General features: G+C 63.1%; 1 protein-coding gene across 3 annotated transcripts in view; it reads right to left on the bottom strand.

Moving 5' to 3' along the window:
* The window catches only part of NAV1 (neuron navigator 1), a 76,424-nt gene that overhangs the window by 18,942 nt on the left and 38,327 nt on the right, over positions 1 to 19,155 (bottom strand). For 2 of the 3 annotated variants that reach the window (XM_055728223.1, XM_055728221.1), the window contains 2 exons: positions 13,067 to 13,169; positions 9,418 to 9,783 (listed from right to left, as the gene is read on the bottom strand). In XM_055728223.1, the coding sequence (XP_055584198.1) occupies positions 9,418 to 9,783; positions 13,067 to 13,169 (469 nt within the window). Of the gene's footprint in view, positions 1 to 897; positions 987 to 9,417; positions 9,784 to 13,066; positions 13,170 to 19,155 lie in introns of those variants that run through there. The other variant, XM_055728224.1, reaches the window with a different exon arrangement.

Genomic DNA, 19,155 nt, shown 5'->3' with positions numbered 1-19,155 from the left:
ATCAGGCTGCACCACAGCACTGACAGCTCCTTGGCAAATACCAGTTCTCGGTGCCTGGCACCCCGGTCCCTGCCAGCCGAGGCCACCCAAGTGCCACCCACAGACCCCAAACAGGGGGCAGCGACGCCGCAGTGTTATGCTGGGGGGCAAAACTCAATTCCTGCTTTGTGCTCCAGCCCCTCCATCTTACACAGAGCAATTTCCCACCTCCCTTCAGCCGGCACCGAACCAAACCCACCCTGAAGGCAGCAATGCATCGGGACAACCGCAAGCCCCACACCCCTGACAGCTCCCAGCGAAGGGATGCCCAAGGAAGGGATGCCCAAGGACAGCAGCAGCAGCGAGGTGGGGGCTGCGGCAGCATGACCGTCCTGCGGTGCTCCCCGGCACCGGCGACGCACACCCGGCCCCGGCCCGGGGAGGCGGCTGCGGGGGACGGACCTGGCCCAGGGCCACCGTGCGAGCGGCTGCGCGGGGATGCTCCGCTCCCGCCCCGGCCCAGGCGTGCCCCGCTCCGGAGCGCCCAGGTGGGCACGCAGCACCGCCGCCCGCCCCGCCCCGGCGGGGTCAGCTCCGCCGGCCCGGGGTACCGGAGCTCCGGGAGCCCGGCCCAGCCGCGCTGCAGGTGTGAGGCGGGGGACTGGGCGGGGGGGGTCGCGCCCCGCTCCCGGCCGCGGGGAGCCGCCCCGATGCAGCGGTGCCGGGCGGAGCCGCGCTGCCCGGGTCCCCCCTTCCCCCCCGCGGCGTGGCCGAGACAAAGCACCGCCCGCGGTGCGGCCCCGGGGCGCGCGGCTTTGTCTGCCGGGGCCGGGCTCCGGCCGCCCACCCGCCCGCCCGCAGCGCGCCCTACCCGCCGCGCCCGGTGCCGGTGCGGGGCCGTCCGTGCCCGTACGGTACCTGCTGGCCAGGCGCGGGGCGCGGCGCGGCCTCCCCGCCCGCAGCATGGTGCTGCCCGCGGCAGCGCGGCCCCGCCGGGGCGGGCGGGAGGGGCGGCGGCGGGACCGCCCCGCGCTGCCCGCGCCTTAAAGCGGCAGCGGCCGCAGCCCGGCTATCCCCGACCGCCCCCCGACCCCCGCCGGGAGGGGCTCGGGGACCCGGCCCCAGGGCCGCCCAGTCCAGCCCATGAACTCCCACCCCTGTCCCTGGTGCTCCTCAGCCCAGCATGCCCCCGCCCCCGCCCCCCCCCCCCAGTCTCAGCCCGGGTCCCCCAGCTGCCCCCAGCCCACACTCACATCCCCACACGCAGCACCAGTGCCCCCCAGGCCATCCCCCAGCCTGGCCCCAGCGCCCCTCAACGCCCCCCATTCCGCCTCCCCGACGGCACCACCTCCGGCCGAGGGTCCCGGGGAGTCGGCGGCCCCCGCAGCCCAGCCCAGCCCCGGCCAGGGCACCCACGCCGCCCCGCGCCTCATCGACCAAAAAGCCCCTTTCTGTCCTTGTTTCTCTCGCACGCGCAGCAGAGCGGGAGCGCCGCGGGGCAGGGTCCCCGCCGGCCCGGGGACTGCGGGGACACGGGGCCAGCCCGGCCCCGGCGGGCAGAGGGTTAACGGCAGCCTCGGCGGAACAGGCCCGGTCCCCGCGGGCTGGGACATCGGTCATTCCTTCCTCGCGCCCGCCCCGGCGCGGCAAGGCGACGCCTCTGCCCCCCGCCGAGCACGGCCCCCTGCCCGCCCCCCGCCCGCAGCCCCCGGTGCCACTGCCGCCGTTCGGGGTCCCGCGGGCAGCCGGCCCGGCCAGCACCGCCCTCCGCCGCCCCCCAGCCCGGCGCCGCCCGTTCCCTCCCCTCCGCCGCGCCGGCAGCGCTCGCAGCGGCAGCCCCGGCTCCCCCGGGGCCCGAACCCGGACGCGGGGCTCGCAGGGTGGCCGGGGGCGCAGCCCCGCACGGCCCGGCACAGCGGCCGCCGCCAAAGGGCAGCTTCGGCCCCGCCAGAGCCAGGGTCAGAGAATCGCGGTCAGCGGCAGCAGCCCCACCGGCAGGCACCGGTACCGAGCCCTGCGCAGGGGGCACCCCCAGCCCATCCATCTCGCCCCGCACGGGCACCTGCCCGCAGGCCAGACCGACGCCCCGCACCAGCCGGGCCCCGGCACTCGTGCCCCTGCCAGGCGGGTGCTGCTGGATCCCTGCCGTTGCCCTGAGGCCCACCCTGGACCAGTGAGGCCCCCTTGGCCTGCCCTGGCCCCTTCGTCCTGCTCTGCCGTGGTCGCTGCAGGGGAGGAAATATGGGGCTTGCACGGGGGGTCTCCACGCCCCACATCAGCGGCTCAATGGCACTGAGGGGGCTCTGCAGACATGTCACCAGCATCCCCCATCACAGCCTCCTGCAGCCGTGGCAGGACCTCACAGGACCTGTGAGGAGGCACAGCCAGGGCTCTCCCCTCCCTCTCCTTCTACTCCACTTAATGGGGCAGAAAAACCAATTAGCTTCATAAATCACGATCGGGGGGTTGGGGACTCCCCGCAGGCATGGGCAGGGGTGGCTCTGCTTCCCCCTCACATCCACCTCAGGAACGGCCACAGGGCATCACAACACCCATAACCTCCCTCAGGATCCCCACAGCTCCCTGCACACACCCCATGCCCCTGTAACAGCCCCCAACTCCCCCCCCAATACTCCTTGAGATCCCCACAGACTCACAGGATACCCAGATTCCTCTGAGTCCTCCTCAGACCCTCCCCAAACCCCTGTGTACCCTCCAGGACACCACCCCCAAACCCCCAGGTACCCCCCCCCCCCCAATAGCACCAGCCCCTGCCGCAGGCCAGGCTTCCCCGACCCCAGGTGCTTCCCGCTTCCATTTTGGGTACCGGGATCTGGCACCCTTCATGGAAGCCGCGCTCAAAGGAACAGGGAGTTGCAAGGACCTTACAGATGGGGAAACTGAGGCAGGGAAGGGGATCTGACTCGCCCAAGCTCACCCAACAGAAGAGAATCAGCGTCACATCCCAGCAGTTGGTCCAGTTCCCTGTCCTCCAGGCAGCACTGCCTCTGGTCCCCGGCCCCCCAGGTCCCCAGGGGACTCCCCCCACGCCAACCCAGAGTGTGCGTGGCTCCTGCGAGGGGGGGCCCGTGGCCAGGCTGCACTTCTGCTCCAGCTCTGCGCTGTCAACCACAGTAATAGCAGGGTCTGATTTCCCCGAGGCAGCCAGGCTGATGCCGTGGGGGTGTCAGCCAGCACGCGCCTGCCCGCAGCAATGAGATCAGCCGTGGACCCCAACCACAGGCCTGGCCACCATGCCAGCGGGGCTGCTGAGCTCAGCCAGCCCCGCTGCGGGGCGAGGGGACAATGCAGGGTCACCCCCTGACCCACCCTGAAACCCCGGTGGAAGTGTGTCCCCATGTGGGGATCTCCAGCTGTTTTGGAAATGGTGGCACATGAAGCCTTGCTCGTGGCCACCGTGGTGGCATGGTGGGCTTCAGCGGCTGCGTGCAGCGGCCAGAGAGTCCCAGGGCAGCGCCGGGGTGGGGAGCGGTGTGACTCAGCCTGCTTGCGAAATTCCTATTTTTCCCGTTGTCTGGACAAGCCAGTGGCCTCAGACACCTCTGCCTGCAGTGGCCGGGCCCCATCACAGGCAGCACACGGCAAGCAGCAAAGCCAGATCCTGAGCAGCAAGCGGGTGGGCAGCCAGGTCTGGGGGGCAGACCCCCCGGAGCAGCTCTCTCCAGGGCACGTGGGCGTGCGAGGTCCAGCCCTGGGCTCAGTTCTGCTCCGCGTCCGCACCCAGCCCCACCAGCGGCCGCAGAGGCCAGCAGCTTTCCAAACCCTGGGCGTGCACTGACCCCTGAGCGCCCTGCACCCCCTGAGCCCCACAACCCCAGGAGCCCCTTCCCAAGACATGCTCCATGCAGCTGCTGCCACAGCAGCCCAGCCCAGGCAGCCCCAGGCGCCGGGGGTCACCACTGGGCGCCCTGACCCAAACCCCAAAACAAGGAGCTGGCTGGAACGCAGCGCGGAGGAGGGGTGCTTCAGTGGTGGCGGTGCCCAGCGGGGTGTTGGGGCCCCTTTCTGGGACCATCCCCTGTCCATCCCCAGCTGGAGGGAGGAACCCCACCGAGCCCCAGCACACAGCACAATGCAGCGAGGATTTATCCAACACCACTTCCCCAGCCGCCCCCCTGCCACCCCCCCGGCCAGGCTGGGGCCCCGCACACACGCCGGGCCACGTGCAGGGCCACAGCCGTGCCCCCTGGGATGTCCCCTCCGAGAAATGACTTCACAGGCTCGCTGGGATGGTGGCAAAGGGTCAGGCCGGAACAGCCAAAGCTGAGTGAGAGGCGTTCGAGGGGAGCAGAGCGCCAGCGCCAATCCTGCTTGAAGCAGGAGAGGAGGGCGTCCGCTCCCCTGCCGCTCTCGGGGAGCCAAGCCAAACATCTGCTCCCGCCTCCGGGCTGCACCGAGCTCAAGTAGCTGCGAGGAAGCCGGAGCCAGGCCAGCCGGAGCACAGCGGGTGCCCGCTCAAGAGCATCCCTCCTGGGGGGATGCGGCTAGCAGCCCCCAGCCCTGCTGGAGGGGACCACAGGCTCTGCAGCGCCCAGCTGCCAGCAGCACCATAGCGGTGGCATGGGACAGTGCCCAGGGAGTACCATGAACTGGACACACGTGCTGACCCTTGAGCTGCACGGCACCCCGCGGTCCCAACACCAAAGGCTGCTGCCACGGCTCCATTTCATACCCATGAACAGTCAGGACAGTACCCGGCTGATGGGGGTGCAGATGCTGCCACCACTGAGGTGGGCTGCAGTGCTACTCCCTTTCCATCCACAACGAAAAACAAGGCCCAAAAGGACACCCCCAAATCACAGCGGTTCTGGGGTTACCTGAGCACTTCCCCAGAGCACTGAAAGCCCCAGGGGACATGCACAGCCACAGGGATCAGCTCCAGAGCGATGCCTGCATGCCCAAGGCCTTGCAGTGCACACAGATCATCAGCGCTCCTGCAGCCACCGCAGCAAGAAGGCGCTGACTCAGCAGCCAGCCCTGCTCGCTCCCTCTCCACTCGCCCATCCCCGTGCTTGGGGATGGCAGGATCAGGCCTGGCAACACCGTGCCCTGCCAGAGGGGCAGGATGAGCTCAGCCTGGGCATCCCCACAGGATTCTGCCACTGTGGGTATTTGATCAGCTCCAAGGACCAAGGACGGAACCAGCCTGTCCCAATTTGTCCCTGAGGTCCTCACCTGGGGAGCTGCCCATCACATGGCTGAGCTCAGGTTTCGTGTCCTTGCACACCAGAGCCAGGGAGAGGTGCTCCTCCTCTACTGCACCCCGCAAACCCCGCCGCAAACCCCGCCGAGAGCAGCTGTGCCCTGCCCCAACGCACTCGCAGCCAGCAGGGTGGACCAAAGGAAACTGAGGCACAGCCAGGGCCACACGGCAGGTGCCTTCAACCCCCACCCAGTGCCCTGCACTTCCCTGAGCATGAGGCACACCATGGGGAGGTGCTTGGACCTGCTAAGCCCTTGGCACTGGGCACGGTGGCCTGCCAGACCTCTCTGGGGACATCCAGAGCACCCCAGGGCCCTTGCAGCTGCATCACTGTTCGTGGGGAAGCGGCTGGGTAACAGGCTGGCTGATGAAGGGTCTGACAAAAGGAGGGTGGCAGAAAGGGTTGCAACACACAGGGTGCTCTCCAAGCCCGGGAGACGTGGTGGAGCAAGGCAAAGCAGAGAAGAACCGACACTCTCGTCATACCCTCAGCCTGGGATCCTGTGCTGCATGGCTGGGGGGAAGCCCCATGACCCCAGGCAGGCAGGGCTGGGGGGGTGGAAGCCAGCACACCCTACCAGCTCCCAACCACAGCAAAGCCTCACAGCACCCTGCTCACTCCCCACCGTGTCCCTAATGGCCCCAGGGAACACCCAGGGGTGATGCATGCTCACCCGCTCCTGCGCCAGCACTCAGGACCCGCAACAGCTGCTCACATCAGGGCCCCAAGCATACACAGCACATGGGAGATGCACCAACCTGCAGCCACACTACACTGCAGGGGGAACGGCAGCTCCACGTGCAGGAGGTGGCACTGCTTGGACATGCAGGACATGGCCGGGACGAAACCAGGCAAAACCTGGCTTGAAAATTCCCGCTCGGGTGCTCTCCACCTCCTCTACCGTTGCCTGATTCACACACAGGTCTGCACATGAAGGCACCCACGCTGCTGCATCATGGGCCCAGCACTGCGCTGCAGCCGTACAGCCACAGAAGTCCCTCGGCACTGGGCGACCTCCCATTGGGGTGACCTTGGTGGGGTGACCTCCAGGGCTCAGGAAACATTCCCAGCCTGGATGGGGTGGAAAAGCGTCACCGGCAGCACTGCACCCCTCCAGGGACTGGCATCAGGGGCAGGGAACAGCAAGCAGCAAACTGAGCAGTGGTGGGTGGAAACCTGAGCTGACAGCAGCCAAGGAAGAGAGCAAAGACTTCCAGTGCCAGGGAAACAGCCCAGGGGTCGGTGCTGTCCCTGCCTGCGCCCTGCCCAGGCCCCAAGGACGGGCAGGACAGGGCAGGAGAGCAGCACCACCCCAGAAAATGCTGCCATGTTAAGCTGAGCTTGCTGCCTGCGCCAGGCCCTTCGGACACCACGGTGCCAGCAGTGGTGGGGGGCTGCGGGGCTGCTCCCAGCATAGGCTGTGCCGGGTCCCTGCTGGCCAAGGGCTGCCCTGCTGCAGAGCACAAGGAGGATACGGTGACGCTGGGAACAAAAGAAAGGCCTCGCTACCAGACAGGGAGGGCAAAGCCAGAGCTTTCCACACTCCAAAACCAGCAGCAGGTTGCTGGTGGAGAGGAGCTGCGAGTGCTGGCCCGATGGATGCAGGCAGGAGGGCATGGCCAGGCAAGGAGGCAGAATGCCGGCACATTCAGCTGATACAGAAATGCCTCTGGAGGCTGGGGTGTCCCCAGCTGATCCCTGCTCACACCACCAGACCTGATCGTCCCACCCCCCTCTCTGAGCTGGGCCCTGGGACCACCACTGCCCTCTCAGCTGGGCCCACCCCAACCACCAGCCTGCCGATTCACCCCAGTACCCCCCTGGACAGCCCCCATGCCCCAGCCATGCCTCACCTACCTCAGCCCTCTCCTTCCAGGATGCTTCCCCAGGAAGCCATGCAGATGCCAGGTCCTATCCCATGGCTTCCCGCACGTCTCAGGAGACGTGCCACCGCATCCTCTGAGCTGGCTCTGACCTACTGCCCTACAAGCCTGGGTGTGCGCCGGCGCGGTGCATGAAGCATTGGCCTGGCAGCCGGGGCTCGGGGGCTGATGGCCCCATCTGCAGCACTCGGCTCCTGCCCGGTGCATTAGCAGCACGGGGAGACGGGGCCTGGGGCGGTATTTGCTTTCTAGGTCAGAGCCAGCTGAGGAGGCTGGATGAAGGGCTGCACTGGATGAGTGCTCTGCGTTGGCAAGGCAGCTCCTCGCCCCAGCTGGCTCTGGCAAGGAGGGGATGCCCAGTGCCCAGGCTCCTGGACAGGGCACCTCCGTGTCCCCCAGCACCCAGCCAGGGACATTCCCTGGGTGTCCCTGTGGACTGTGCCACGCTGCCTGCTCTGGGGGACCCTCATCCCAAGTCCTATCATGGGGCCATAGGGGATGGAGCTATGACTAGATCACCACTTGGCCCCATGTGTCAGCAACATCCTGGTGACGTTGCAGATCCCCAGAACATGTCCCTGCAGTTAAGAGGGCCCTGTGCTGCTGCGGCTGCCCTCTTGCACCCAACCCTGGCGAGGGGTACCCAGCACAGAGCACCCAGTCTGTCTCTGCACCCACTGGCAGGGCACTGGGGATTTCCCTTGCAGCACGCTCAGGGTCACACTGCGGGCCCTGTGCAGGAACAGGGACTCTGGCACCCGGCCGTGGAGGTGCCAGCCCAGCTTGCCGTGGCACTGAAAGCCTCACTGGCACTGGGGGACTGTGGTGCTGCCAGGGCCTCGCAAAAGGCTCGGCCACACAGGGCTCCCACCCCAAAGCTTGGCCCTTCCCAGGAGGGGCTGACCCTGCCCACACTCTGCCTGCTCAGTGGCTGATGGAGATGAAGTCATGCTCTGGTTCACCCCTCCCCGCACTGCCTCTGCAGCCAAGGGCACCCCAAGGTTATCTGCCTGCACGAGCAGCTCCAAGATGAGACAAGAAGCAGTGAAGCCCTTCGTACCCACAGCCAGAACCACTGTGGCCCCAGCCATCCAGGGCAGCCCAAAGCCACCCTGCTGCCCATCACACCCCATGGTCCAGTGGCTGGTGGCAGAAGGTAGTGACGTGCCACCTCTGGCTGCCAAGTGATGGGTTACGGTCCCCAGGAGGGGTCCACACTGAGCCAGCACAAAGCACCCCATTCACAAACAGAGGGCAGCCCCTGAGATTCACCCTACATGCCTGTGGGGAGGACAGGTCTGACACTTGTGGTGCCACAGACACTCTTGCCCCCAAGCTGCAGCATCACGGGGGCGGAGGCCTGCACAGGCACCCCTCGGTGTGTGTCCCCTCCAACTGTAACATGCACCTCCAGGGCATGTCTGGGGAGTGCTGGCCCCCAGGATGGGTGTGAAGCCATGGGCTGTGCTCTATCCTGCAACGAGCTGACATGACTATGGCCGCCCCAGGAGGGCCAGAGCAGCACAGTCAGAAGAATCCTCCTGTGCTGAAACAGGAAACCTCCAACATGCTGAAATCCTGGACCCTTGCCAGAGCCAGGGGCACCTCAACAGTGCAGTGGGAGCTGGACACATCTGGAAGGAAAATGCAAGCCCTGGGCATGCTAGGTTGTGCCCACCTGGCAGGAGATGCCCCTGGCCCTGTGGGTGGAGGGACAGAGGCCAGCGGGGGTCCCAGAAGGAGAGGACCCCTGCTCAGCAGTGCACCCCACTCTACTACGGTGCCACCCAATGACACCTCGGTGCGCAGTTCTCACTGGGGTGCTGAGACCTGGCCCTGCCTGCCCCACCACAAGCCACCAGCACTCCCAGCTGGACACAGGATGTCCCTGCAGTGCCAGGGTCAGAGGCAGCAGCTTAGACCCACTGGGAGAGCACTTCTGAAAGCAGCAGCACTTACCCCAGCAAGGCTCTGGCTCGGGGCTCCCACAGCCACACACCATGCACTTTTTTCAGCCCCCTGCTCTGGGAACACCCAGATCAAGCCGGACACTGCCCACATGCCAGAAGAGCAGTACACCCCAGCTCAGGGGCTTGCCAGCCCCAGGAAGCCCTGGCTGGTGTCCAGCACCACCAGCACTACAAGGGCTACACTGCCTCATTGGTGGGAAAGCACCTTCTGGGATGCAGGGACATAACCCAGATTGGCCGTGATCTATGTGCTCCTCCATCCTGCTGTGCCTGATGCCCCTCCACCGCTGGCCGAACAGGAGGTGATGAAACCTCCAGAAAAGCCGTGGCGCAGGCACCTACCCCGGTGTGGGCACTTACCCTGTGGTGATGTCGTCATCCTCTGTCAGTGTCTTCCCCATCAGATCGCTGTCACTCATGTAGCCTGACTTCAGCTCCACATCATCGGTGTCCAGTGCCTCAACCAGCTCCAGGCGGGAGATGTGGCTCAGCTTGCTGGGGCTGCGCATGGGCATGGTGTGCGAGTAGTGTGCCCGCTCGCCATGCATGTACCAGCTGGGTGTGCCCTCAGAGCGGCAGGTCCCCCCGACCGATGGCGCGTCCCCCGCCTGCAGGCGTGGGCTTGACTGCCCATAGCGCCAGGACAGTGGGGAGGAGCGGTTGGACAGGCTGGAGACGCTCCGGGGGTTGGCTTCATCGCTGTCATAGCAGGTCATCTCCAGGGAGCTGCAAGGACGGGATGCAGGGGTGGTTAGGGCAGAGCACAGTGGCCAGCAGAGGTCTATGCCCTGCCTCACCCCCACCCCGAACTGGGGCTGCAAGTGCTCGGAAAACAAAACTGCCCATTTTGAGGCAGCTGGGCAAGGCCAGAGGCTCCCAGGAGTCTGGGCGCAGGGACGCTGTCTGTCCTGGACCCCCTTCATCTCAGCTGGCAGGGGACAGTCCCCTCCTTCCCTGCCTGGTGCCAGCACAGTGTCCCATGTTCCAGGACCCACCGGGACACCCACACCACCAGCCCACTAATAGGCTGCCTTTAGTGGAAAGCCCAGACATGCTCCCCCATGCCCGGGCTGCTCTCCCTCAGCCATTTCCCTTCCCATCTGCACCCCAGTACCAACCCAGACCCAAAACAGGATGAACTTGAGTGGTGGCACACTGATCCCAGGGGACACAGCAGCAGGTCATGCCAAGGAGTGGAGGTTGTGAGCCAAACGATGATGAAGAGCAAACCAGAGACCAGGTCTCTGCATCAGCATGCCATACCGAACCCCTGAAGAGTGAACCTCCAAGTCTGGGCAGGAGGGGACACCCCAGGTCAGGGCTGCCCAGCCCCACAGGCTAGCCTGCTGCTCTCCAGCCAGCCCAGAGCCATCAAGTGCATCAGGAATGGGGAGTTCAGTTACTCCCTGCACCCCTCAGGGTGTATTTTGGGCAAACAGCATGCCAGGGAGTGATGCTGAGACTAAATATAGACACCAAAAATTATTACTTCTTGGAGCAGCAACTTGGGAACCCACAGCCCTTGACTTGGCTCTAAACGTTACTATCAGCGAACTATTCCCCATCTTGGATTAAATGCTCCTGCAGGAGCACCAAAAGCCAAACCCTGGCTGCAGTATTGAATTTAAAACAGGGAACTACATAAAAAACTAGGAAGTTTGTTAAAGCGGAACTAAAAGAGGCAGCTAAAAGGGTTTAGTTTTTGTCGGCAGCACAAAGGCTATTTAAGGATGTTCTGCCGGCGGCTCAGAGCACATGCAGACCACGTCTCCAAGCAGGACTAAAGCGAGCCCTTGAGGAAGCTCGTGCAGCCCTGCAGCCGGGTGCAAAGGCTGCCAGAAGTCCGATGACGTCTTTCAGGAACAAAGTTGTGTCCTAGTGGGGAAACAGCAAAGGATAAGCCTCCAGACGCTGGGTGGAAGAATACAGTGAGGAGAACAAGAGAAATTTGAGGAATAGTTTGTGGAAGGAATAAAAAGGGAGCCCAAAGGAACAACACCAGCAAAGCGGAGCACATCCAGAGGGCTGCGGATGACATCCGTATTGGACACACTTGTAGGAAACGTTCATGAGAGCAGAATTAGTGGGTATGTGTGCAATTACAACGTACCGGGGAAGAGCTGACACAGCTTTACACAATAAAGGAAAATCCGGCTCACAGCCGCGGTGGAGCTCCTGGAGGGATGCAGGGAGCACGCTGCAAAGGCTGCTGCAGAAGTTGGTGGATGAGTGCCCTCATCAAAGGCAGATTAAGCTTCCAAATAAACTCAGCTGCCACGGGATAAGAGGGAAGATCCTCACATATTTAAGAACCGCTTAAGGGACAGAATGCAGGGGCAGGCATCCCTGGGCTATCAAGTCATTTTTCTCTATGTCAGGGATCCGGCTGAGGCCTCCGCCACGTGATGTACTACGCATCAAGAAAAGGAAGAGATAGTGAAGAGTCAAAACCCACCATCAATGCTAATTTAATCACCCTTAATATCCTCATGCTGTTTCCCTAAGGCTGGGTCTGGCAGAGGATTTGTAAAGGAGTTGAGCGCTGGGGCGAGAAAGCGGTGGGCGAAGCTTGACACAGATGAATGCAAAGCGAATGCAGAGCAAACATGAAGCAGACATGAAGTGAACACAAAGCAGCCCTGACTCGGTGCAAGCAGCACCAGGCTGTGGACCAACTCCCACGCTGAGCAAAGGGATGGGGCAGAGCTGTAATGGATAATTCCAGGAAATGGCCAGCCCAGGGAATATCGCTGTGGCCCCGTGCAAATCCCACTGCCCCAGTGCTCTGTTGCCTCTGGCTCGGAAAAGATCCAGAAAGTGCAGCAAAGATGAGCAGTGTCTAGACGAGCTTCTAGGTTAAGGAGAGCTAAATCATCCTGGCTGCTTCATCCTGGACAAAGCTGATCGAGGGGTGACAGAGGGGAGGTTTGTAAAGATGAGTGGTGGTGGGTGAAGAGCAGGGAGGAAGGTGCTGGGTTTTGCCCCTTCCAACACAGAAATGAGGACTGAGGGAGACCACGAGGTGGCAACAAACACCAGGAGAAGGATGTTCGCCGCATCCTCGGCTTTCCAGAGTCCTGACACCCGACACAGCCCCTCCGCAAAGCCCAGGCTTCATTGCGGCTGCACCAGCAGGGTGGGAGCCGGGAGGGTGCCCTGGGGAGTTACCCCCTCGCACCTGCTGCCCCCGGCCCACCACTGGCAGGGTCCAGGCCTGCCAGCCCCGACGGGGAGACAGGCAGGATGCTGGAGCTGCTGTGCAGACCCCAAGCACGGACAGAGCAGAGCAGTAACCCTGCAGTGGTATCAACTGAGAGACCCGGGGCACACAGGTAGTCCCAAGCATGTGTCACAGAGACCTCTGAACACAGAGGTAGCCACTCTGCTTTGGTTCACCACGCAGCAATCACCCTGTCCCCACTCTCATGGTCCCGCCAGCCCCAGCTGCAACCATGGGGTGCTGCCAGCCCCGGGCTCGGCAGTGTACCCACCTCTGCCCATGGGCTGCCAGGCATTTGGTCAGCTCTGTCTGAGAGTTTCTCTACCGTCACCTCTACATACAGTAGAGAAACTGAGTCACAGATGGGGATGAAGCCTGTGTTCCAAACCTGGGCAGGCGCAGAGGATACCTTCACCTCTGGTTGTCCTTACGGGGGCACCCAACAACTAGGAACAGACCTCACCCCTGCCTGGGGTCTGGGGGCAACTGGCTCCCCTCAGTGCCATCCCTACCCATCCCCACTGCCCCAGAGCATGCAGGGTAGCGTTGGGCCCAAAGCACTGCCAGGGATGGGGCTCTACCGCAGCCCCGCACATGACGCTGCACAGATTTGGGAGCATCTCTCCAAAGCCCCGTAAGTAGGGTCCCCAGGCCAAGGGGCACAGCCAGCACCTACATGGCCTTCACCTGGAGTGGAGTGGCTTCTCAGCCGCCCCAGCCTCCCTTGCTGCCCCAGGAAGGACCCTGGTGGTGGGGAAGGGGTGGGGGGGTCCACTGTCAGGGCCTCACCTGTGAGACACTTGAGAGCCCCTCAGGCTGGACATGGTCTCCTCCAGGTTCTGCCGAAGGTCCAGAACATTCTGCACTGTTCTCTTCCTCTGGGACTCAGGGTCTGTGAAGAGACAAGGTGGTGGCTTTAAAGGAATGAATGGCTCCTGCGTCCTTCTGCCCATGGCTGTGCCTAGCAGCTCTCGCCCTACCTGCTGGGAGGGGACAGGGCAGGGCTGGCACCGGGCTGGAGCTGTACCACCGCAAAATGCCTCCCCAAAGGGCGCTGCAGCTGGGATGGGGATGTCTGGTCCAGAAAGGATGAGCTGGCAGGGACCAAGTGGGGCCACAGGACCCACAGAGGTGGCAGGAGGCCAGCTACAGTCAGGCAACCATGAAGCACTGTGACCCTGCTGCATGGGGCCACACAGGAACAGCCATTCTGGAAGCACATCCCCAAACTCGCCCCTGTATCCCCCAGGCCCCGGGGGTGCCCCAGCCTGGGGACACGGGCACTGCAGCAGCACCGCTCAGTGTGCAGCCAGCGGGAACTGAGGAGACGCGCAAGCCAAGCCCCACTCCTGCCTCATCCCTGGGGAGAGGCGGCTGCTGCTGTTGGGGGCTGGAGCAGCCAGTGGGAATGAGCCCCCCATGGGCAAGGCCCGGGGCTGAAAACCCGCGAGCTCCAGCTGCCCTGGGTCTTCTTCACCATGGCACAGGTATGCACCCCCAACCTCCACGTGTGCACATGCATGTACCTGCACCACAACTACTTGTGCATACACGTACATGCACGCACATCCACACACATGTGCATACACACCCATAAACACACATGCACACACAAGCATGGGCACACACACCCTCAGGGGCACACACACACACACACAGAGGAGGAGATTCACTCACTGCTGGCACAGCCCTGGCAGCGCTGCTGGGCTCTGGGCCATGGCTCCAGCCCCTGCACCCCTGACCCGCTCATGTGCATCCCCGGCAGCTAACAGCCGTGCCACCGCGGCTTTGATCCCCGATTTCAAGCCTTTCAGCGGCAGCTTGCCATTGAACTGCAGTGACAGCGGGCGCCAGGGACGCTGGATGTGGCTCCTCCTAATGTAACGTGGCAACCAGTGCTTCGGGATTTGCAATGGCACCGTGCAAACTGCAGCAGTGCAGGGACCACGGGACACAGCCGGCACGCACCCGAGCAGGCGCCCCACAACAGCACCATCACACACCCAGCGCACAAGCAGGGCTGATGTCCCACTGTCCCCATCACGCATCAGCCAGTCCTGTAGCCAGCCCTGTGTACCATTTTTATTGATGATCTGGATGAGGGGATCGAGCGCTCCCTCAGTAAGCTTGCAGACAGCCCCAAGCTGGGGGGAGCGTTGATGTGGGGGAGGGCAGGAGGCTCTGCAGAGGGATCTGGGCAGGCTGGGCCGATGGGCCAAGGCCAGTTGTAGGAGGTTCAACACGGCTCAGTGCCGGGTCCGGCACCTGGGTCACACCAGCCCCACGCAGCGCTGCGGGCTGGGGGCAGGGAACTGCCCGGAGGGAAAGGGCCTGGGGGGCTGGCTGACGGCAAACTGAACGTGAGCCCCCAGTGTGCCCACGTGGCCAAGGAGCCCAACAGCGTCCTGGCTTGTGGCACAACAGTGTGGCCAGCAGGACCAGGGCAGTGACCGTCCCCCTGCACTCGGCACCGGCGCAGCCGCACCCCCAACCCCGGGTTCAGTTTCGGCCCCTCACTCAGGAGGGACAGTGAGGGGCTGGAGCGTGTCCAGAGCCGGGCAGCGGGGCTGGGGCAGGGGCTGGGGCACAAGCGCTCTGAGGAGCGGCTGGGGGAACTGGGGGGGTTCAGCCTGGAGAGGAGGCGGCTCGGGGGGGCCCTCATGGCTCCCTACAGCTGCCGGACGGGAGGCTGTAGCGAGGTGGGTATCCATCTCTTCTCCCAAGGAACAAGTGATAGGACGAGAGGAAACGGCCTCAAGTTGCACCAGGGGAGGTTTAGGTTGGACATGAGGAAAAACATCTTCACCGAAAGGGTGGTCAGGCACTGGAGCAGGCTGCCCCGGCCGGGGGTGGAATCACCACCCCTGGAGGTGCTCAGAAGACATGTAGATGTGGTGCTCAGGGACATGGTTTAGTGGTGGCCTTGGCAGTGCTGGGTTAATGGTTGGACTTGATGATCTTAAAGGTCTTTCACGACCCAAATGATTCTAAGATTCTAACCACACCACTGGACACGCTGCAGGAAGCACCCATGGGTAATGCTGCTGCAACCCCGGGCTCTGCTTGCCCACTGGCCCAGGCAGGAGCACCTCAAACCAGTGAAGCGGCTCTGATTTATGTGTGACCCTGGAAGGTGGTGACAAGTGGTAACAGCCCCGATGAGACAGGTTAAATCAAGCAGGTTAAAGCCAGTGTAGATGAGGCTAAGAGTGCTGGTGAGCCCAGAGGGCACCCAGTGCAGCCAGCACACACCACCGCATAAGAATACCTGGCCCCGTGTGTGCCCAATCACCCTGGTCCAGCTCACAGAACAAGGCTTAGCAGGAGGCAAGTTATGAACTCGTTATTAAATCTTTGTTGTGGCCCATGCACATTGGAGTTAATAAAAGGCACAGATCCTCCAGCTGGTGCCCCAGAGCCACAGGATGGGCATGTGCAGGTAGCATGGGCAAAGCGATGGAGGGCTGGAGCAGAAGCGGCTGCACACACGCAGCTGAGGTGCAGAGGAGGCTCCAGGGGCCCTTGCTGTCAGAGGGCTGCACCCACTCTGCTCTGCGGCTGCAGACAAGGGGACTCCTTGTCCTTCTGGTGGGGCAGGCAGAAAGGGTCGTGTTAGAAGATCAGAGGCACCTCAAAGGTGCCAGGCCCTGCCCTTGGGCTTCCTGGAAAGATGGATTTTCAGGCTTGAAATGGTAGGGTAAAAACCTGAGGCCAAGTTCACTGCTGCCACAGGTGCAGTCTGTAGGGCAATAGAACACTTTGGAGGGGAGGCATCTAAGAACCTTAGGGAAGGCCAATAAAACACTCACCAGTGCCCCCAGGTGGGTCCATGCAGGGGAGGACTCAGCACTCTCAGCACCTCCACCCTGGCTGCATTCGATGGGTACCAACCACCCTGAGCCCCACTCCCGCAGATGAAGGCAGCACGCACACCCTGGCAGCACCGTGCCCCCATGGGCTGGGGTGGGACAGAGCAGGGCAGGATGGAAGAGCCACCCTTGTCCCCCGGTGCTGCCAGCATGTCCCACCCTGCTACCAGCTTGGCAGCATGCTCCTCATGGGCACTGCTCCCTCCCCAAAACACCCTGGCTGCCTCCCCTGCAGCCACCCACAGCCATCTCCCCCGGGCAGAAAGCCCGCGCTTGGGCCTGGTGCTGCCACCTCCCTGGGTGCCGCTGGCAGCTGGGCTGCTACAGCCACCCCCATCCCGAGGAGCGGTGGGGCCAGGGCGGGCACTCGCTGTGTCCCCAGCCGCCCCGACAGAGGGGCTGGCACACAGGTGCCACCTCACCTGCACCCCTGCTGCTGCTGGGGAACCCCCTTGCGGAGAGGGCCCCCAGAGCACTCAAAGAAGCAGCATCCAAGGGCGAGGGGCCCAGTGTTTCAAGGTGACAGCACTGACCTGCATCCCCAGCTTCACCTGTGGCACTGCTGGCCATCCATGCCTGGCCCCCAGTTCTCAGGTGACAGTCCCGATAACTCTGGCCTCTGGAGTTGCCCAGGAAAAGCAGCTGCTCTCACCTGGGAAAGGGCGGAACTGTGACTTGAGGAGCCACTTGCCCTCCTCTGGCACACATCCAGCTGGCTGTGTCGCTGCTCGCACTGTCACTGCTTGTCCCCACTGTGCTGGGCCAGAGCAGTGACACCGGCCCTCCGCAGTCTGTTCTCCAGGTGCGGCAAGGGGCTGGGAGCTGTCTCAGGGCTGGCTGAGTCCGCTGCATGCCGAGGCTGAGCCAAAACCAGAGCTGCTGGGAGAGGTTGGAGTGTGGGAATGGCAGGAGCTCACTAGATTCCTCCCCACATCGATTTAGCAAGCTTGCCACAGCCAGCTGTTTCCAGCTGCTGGAGCGAGGAGCAGTGGGGACAGCTTAGCCTGTGCACGGCAGGGTCAGTCGGACAGTCTGCCTTGGCTAGGCTCATTTCCCAGGCAGCAACGGCTGGGACATGTCCTGCAGTGTCCCCTGCTCTGCCAGGGCTGCAGGCTTGGGGATCAGCCATCCCCTCCACCCCACCTCCAGGCTGGCTTGCAGCCTGGTTCGCAGCTTCCCGCTGCTCTTGCAGGCTCCATCCTGCTGCCATGGAGGGAAGGGCGTGTGGCTCCCGCCCTGTGCTCCTCCAGTCCAGTCACGCACAGGAGGGCAGCCCTGAGACAAAGCCACTGTCCCCAAGCCCTGTGCAGGGAGGCCACCAGGCTCCACTGCCTGAGTCCTCTCTCCTGTGCCAGGCTGGGTCTAACCTGCCCTTGCTGGCTCTGCCTTGCCTTTGCCTGCCACTGCACTTGGGCAGCTCTCCTGCTGCCCCCAACCCCCCAGCCCCCACTGCTGCTTCTTTCTTAACCGAGCGCTCTCATCAAGGTCAGGAAACGATACGGCTCTGCTTCACACATGGGGAAACTGAGGCTGGAAGTCCTAGCCCACCATCAACCATCCCATCATCCGCAAGCGCTCTCCTGCGCAGCCTCCATCACCACCTCTGTGTTAAACGCCAGGCAGCGCTGCCTGCCACGCGACAGTGGGTGCCAGCACAGCAACCTGGCACCTTGGGTGCCCTGCCCCAACCCACACGCTGCCCATCGCCCCATCTCCTGCCCTGCACAACTGGGGAAGCATCAGATACCACCACCACGAAAAGGAGCATCAGTGAGATGGGATGCAGGGCTGGAAGCAGCTGAGGAGGATGAGAAGGAGGAAGGAGAGAGCTGTGCTGCAAAGGGCAAGGTGCTGAATGCTGTGACCGTGCCATGCACTGCAGAGCCAGGGCTGGAAGAGACCAGGGAGCACCAGGTTGTGCTCATGTCCAGCCCCTCCAAGAGAGCGGTGGCTGCTCCTCTGCCTGCACGACGGGGCGCAGCCGTGTCCCCGCAGCCGGGTGCTGCCGACGTGGCCAAGTACGTCAAGGAATGAGGAAATCATCAACTCCAAACGGCTCATGACAGCTCATTTCAAAGGAGCATGTGGCCAACAGCTCCCGCTGGGGCCAGGCAGAGCTGCGTCCATGGGACACGTGTGCCCCATGTGCCTTGGCACAGAAACCCACGTGTGTGTGTGCCGCTCCAGCACTTGTTTGCATCATGCATATGTTCATGTGCAGGCCACATGGTAGCAAAAGCCTGCAGAAAGGTGCATATGTGCATGTGCACGCCTGTGCCCACGACCTTGCACGTGTGCCCACATGTATGTATGCAGGCACAAGGACAGCAGCAGTTACCATCTACACCAGGACGAGCAGGCTAGGCTTGCATGGATGCACTGTCTGTGCCTGTGTTCATACGCTCAGCATGAGCATGGCACTCTCATCTATGTTTTCTCACCCCCCACAACCCAACTGGTCTCACTTCAGAAGATCAGACTCAGAAAGGAGTCCTGGCGACCCAGTAAAGGTTTTAATGGCAAGCGGGAAATTGCTGTAAAAGGCCTCATGGTGTTTCTGAGTCATTATGGTGAGCCCCTATTACACAGTAGCTGCAACGAATTTCCCCAGGCCATGAAACATTTTTAACTGGTTGCTCAATTCCTTCCAGCGCATTGAAAAATACACTAATAAACTCTGCAATAAAAACCATTCTCCCGGGGCCCTGAGACTCCTCCAGCCCAGCCGAGCTCCCCAGCTCCATAAACCTTCACGCAGATACACGCTTCTCCCACTGTGCTGCCTCAGCCTGCGCTCCCAGCTGTGTTTATGAATGAATCAGCCTAGGCATCGTTTTGCTGGTATTTTCCTTGCAAACCCTCCGCTTCAGCACCCAGAGCCTGCCACAGCCGGGCTGCCGGCCCAAGGGGAGACCCAAGACTCTGAGTCCAGTGCAAGCCTCGCCAAGCCCTGCAGGTTCCCAGCTTACACCCCGCAGCGTGCAATTTGGTTACGGGCGTCCTGGCACA

Source organism: Falco cherrug, chromosome 16, assembly GCF_023634085.1.
Source record: "Falco cherrug isolate bFalChe1 chromosome 16, bFalChe1.pri, whole genome shotgun sequence".
NCBI lineage: Eukaryota > Metazoa > Chordata > Aves > Falconiformes > Falconidae > Falco > Falco cherrug.
This window is presented reverse-complemented; position numbering and strand designations above follow the sequence as displayed.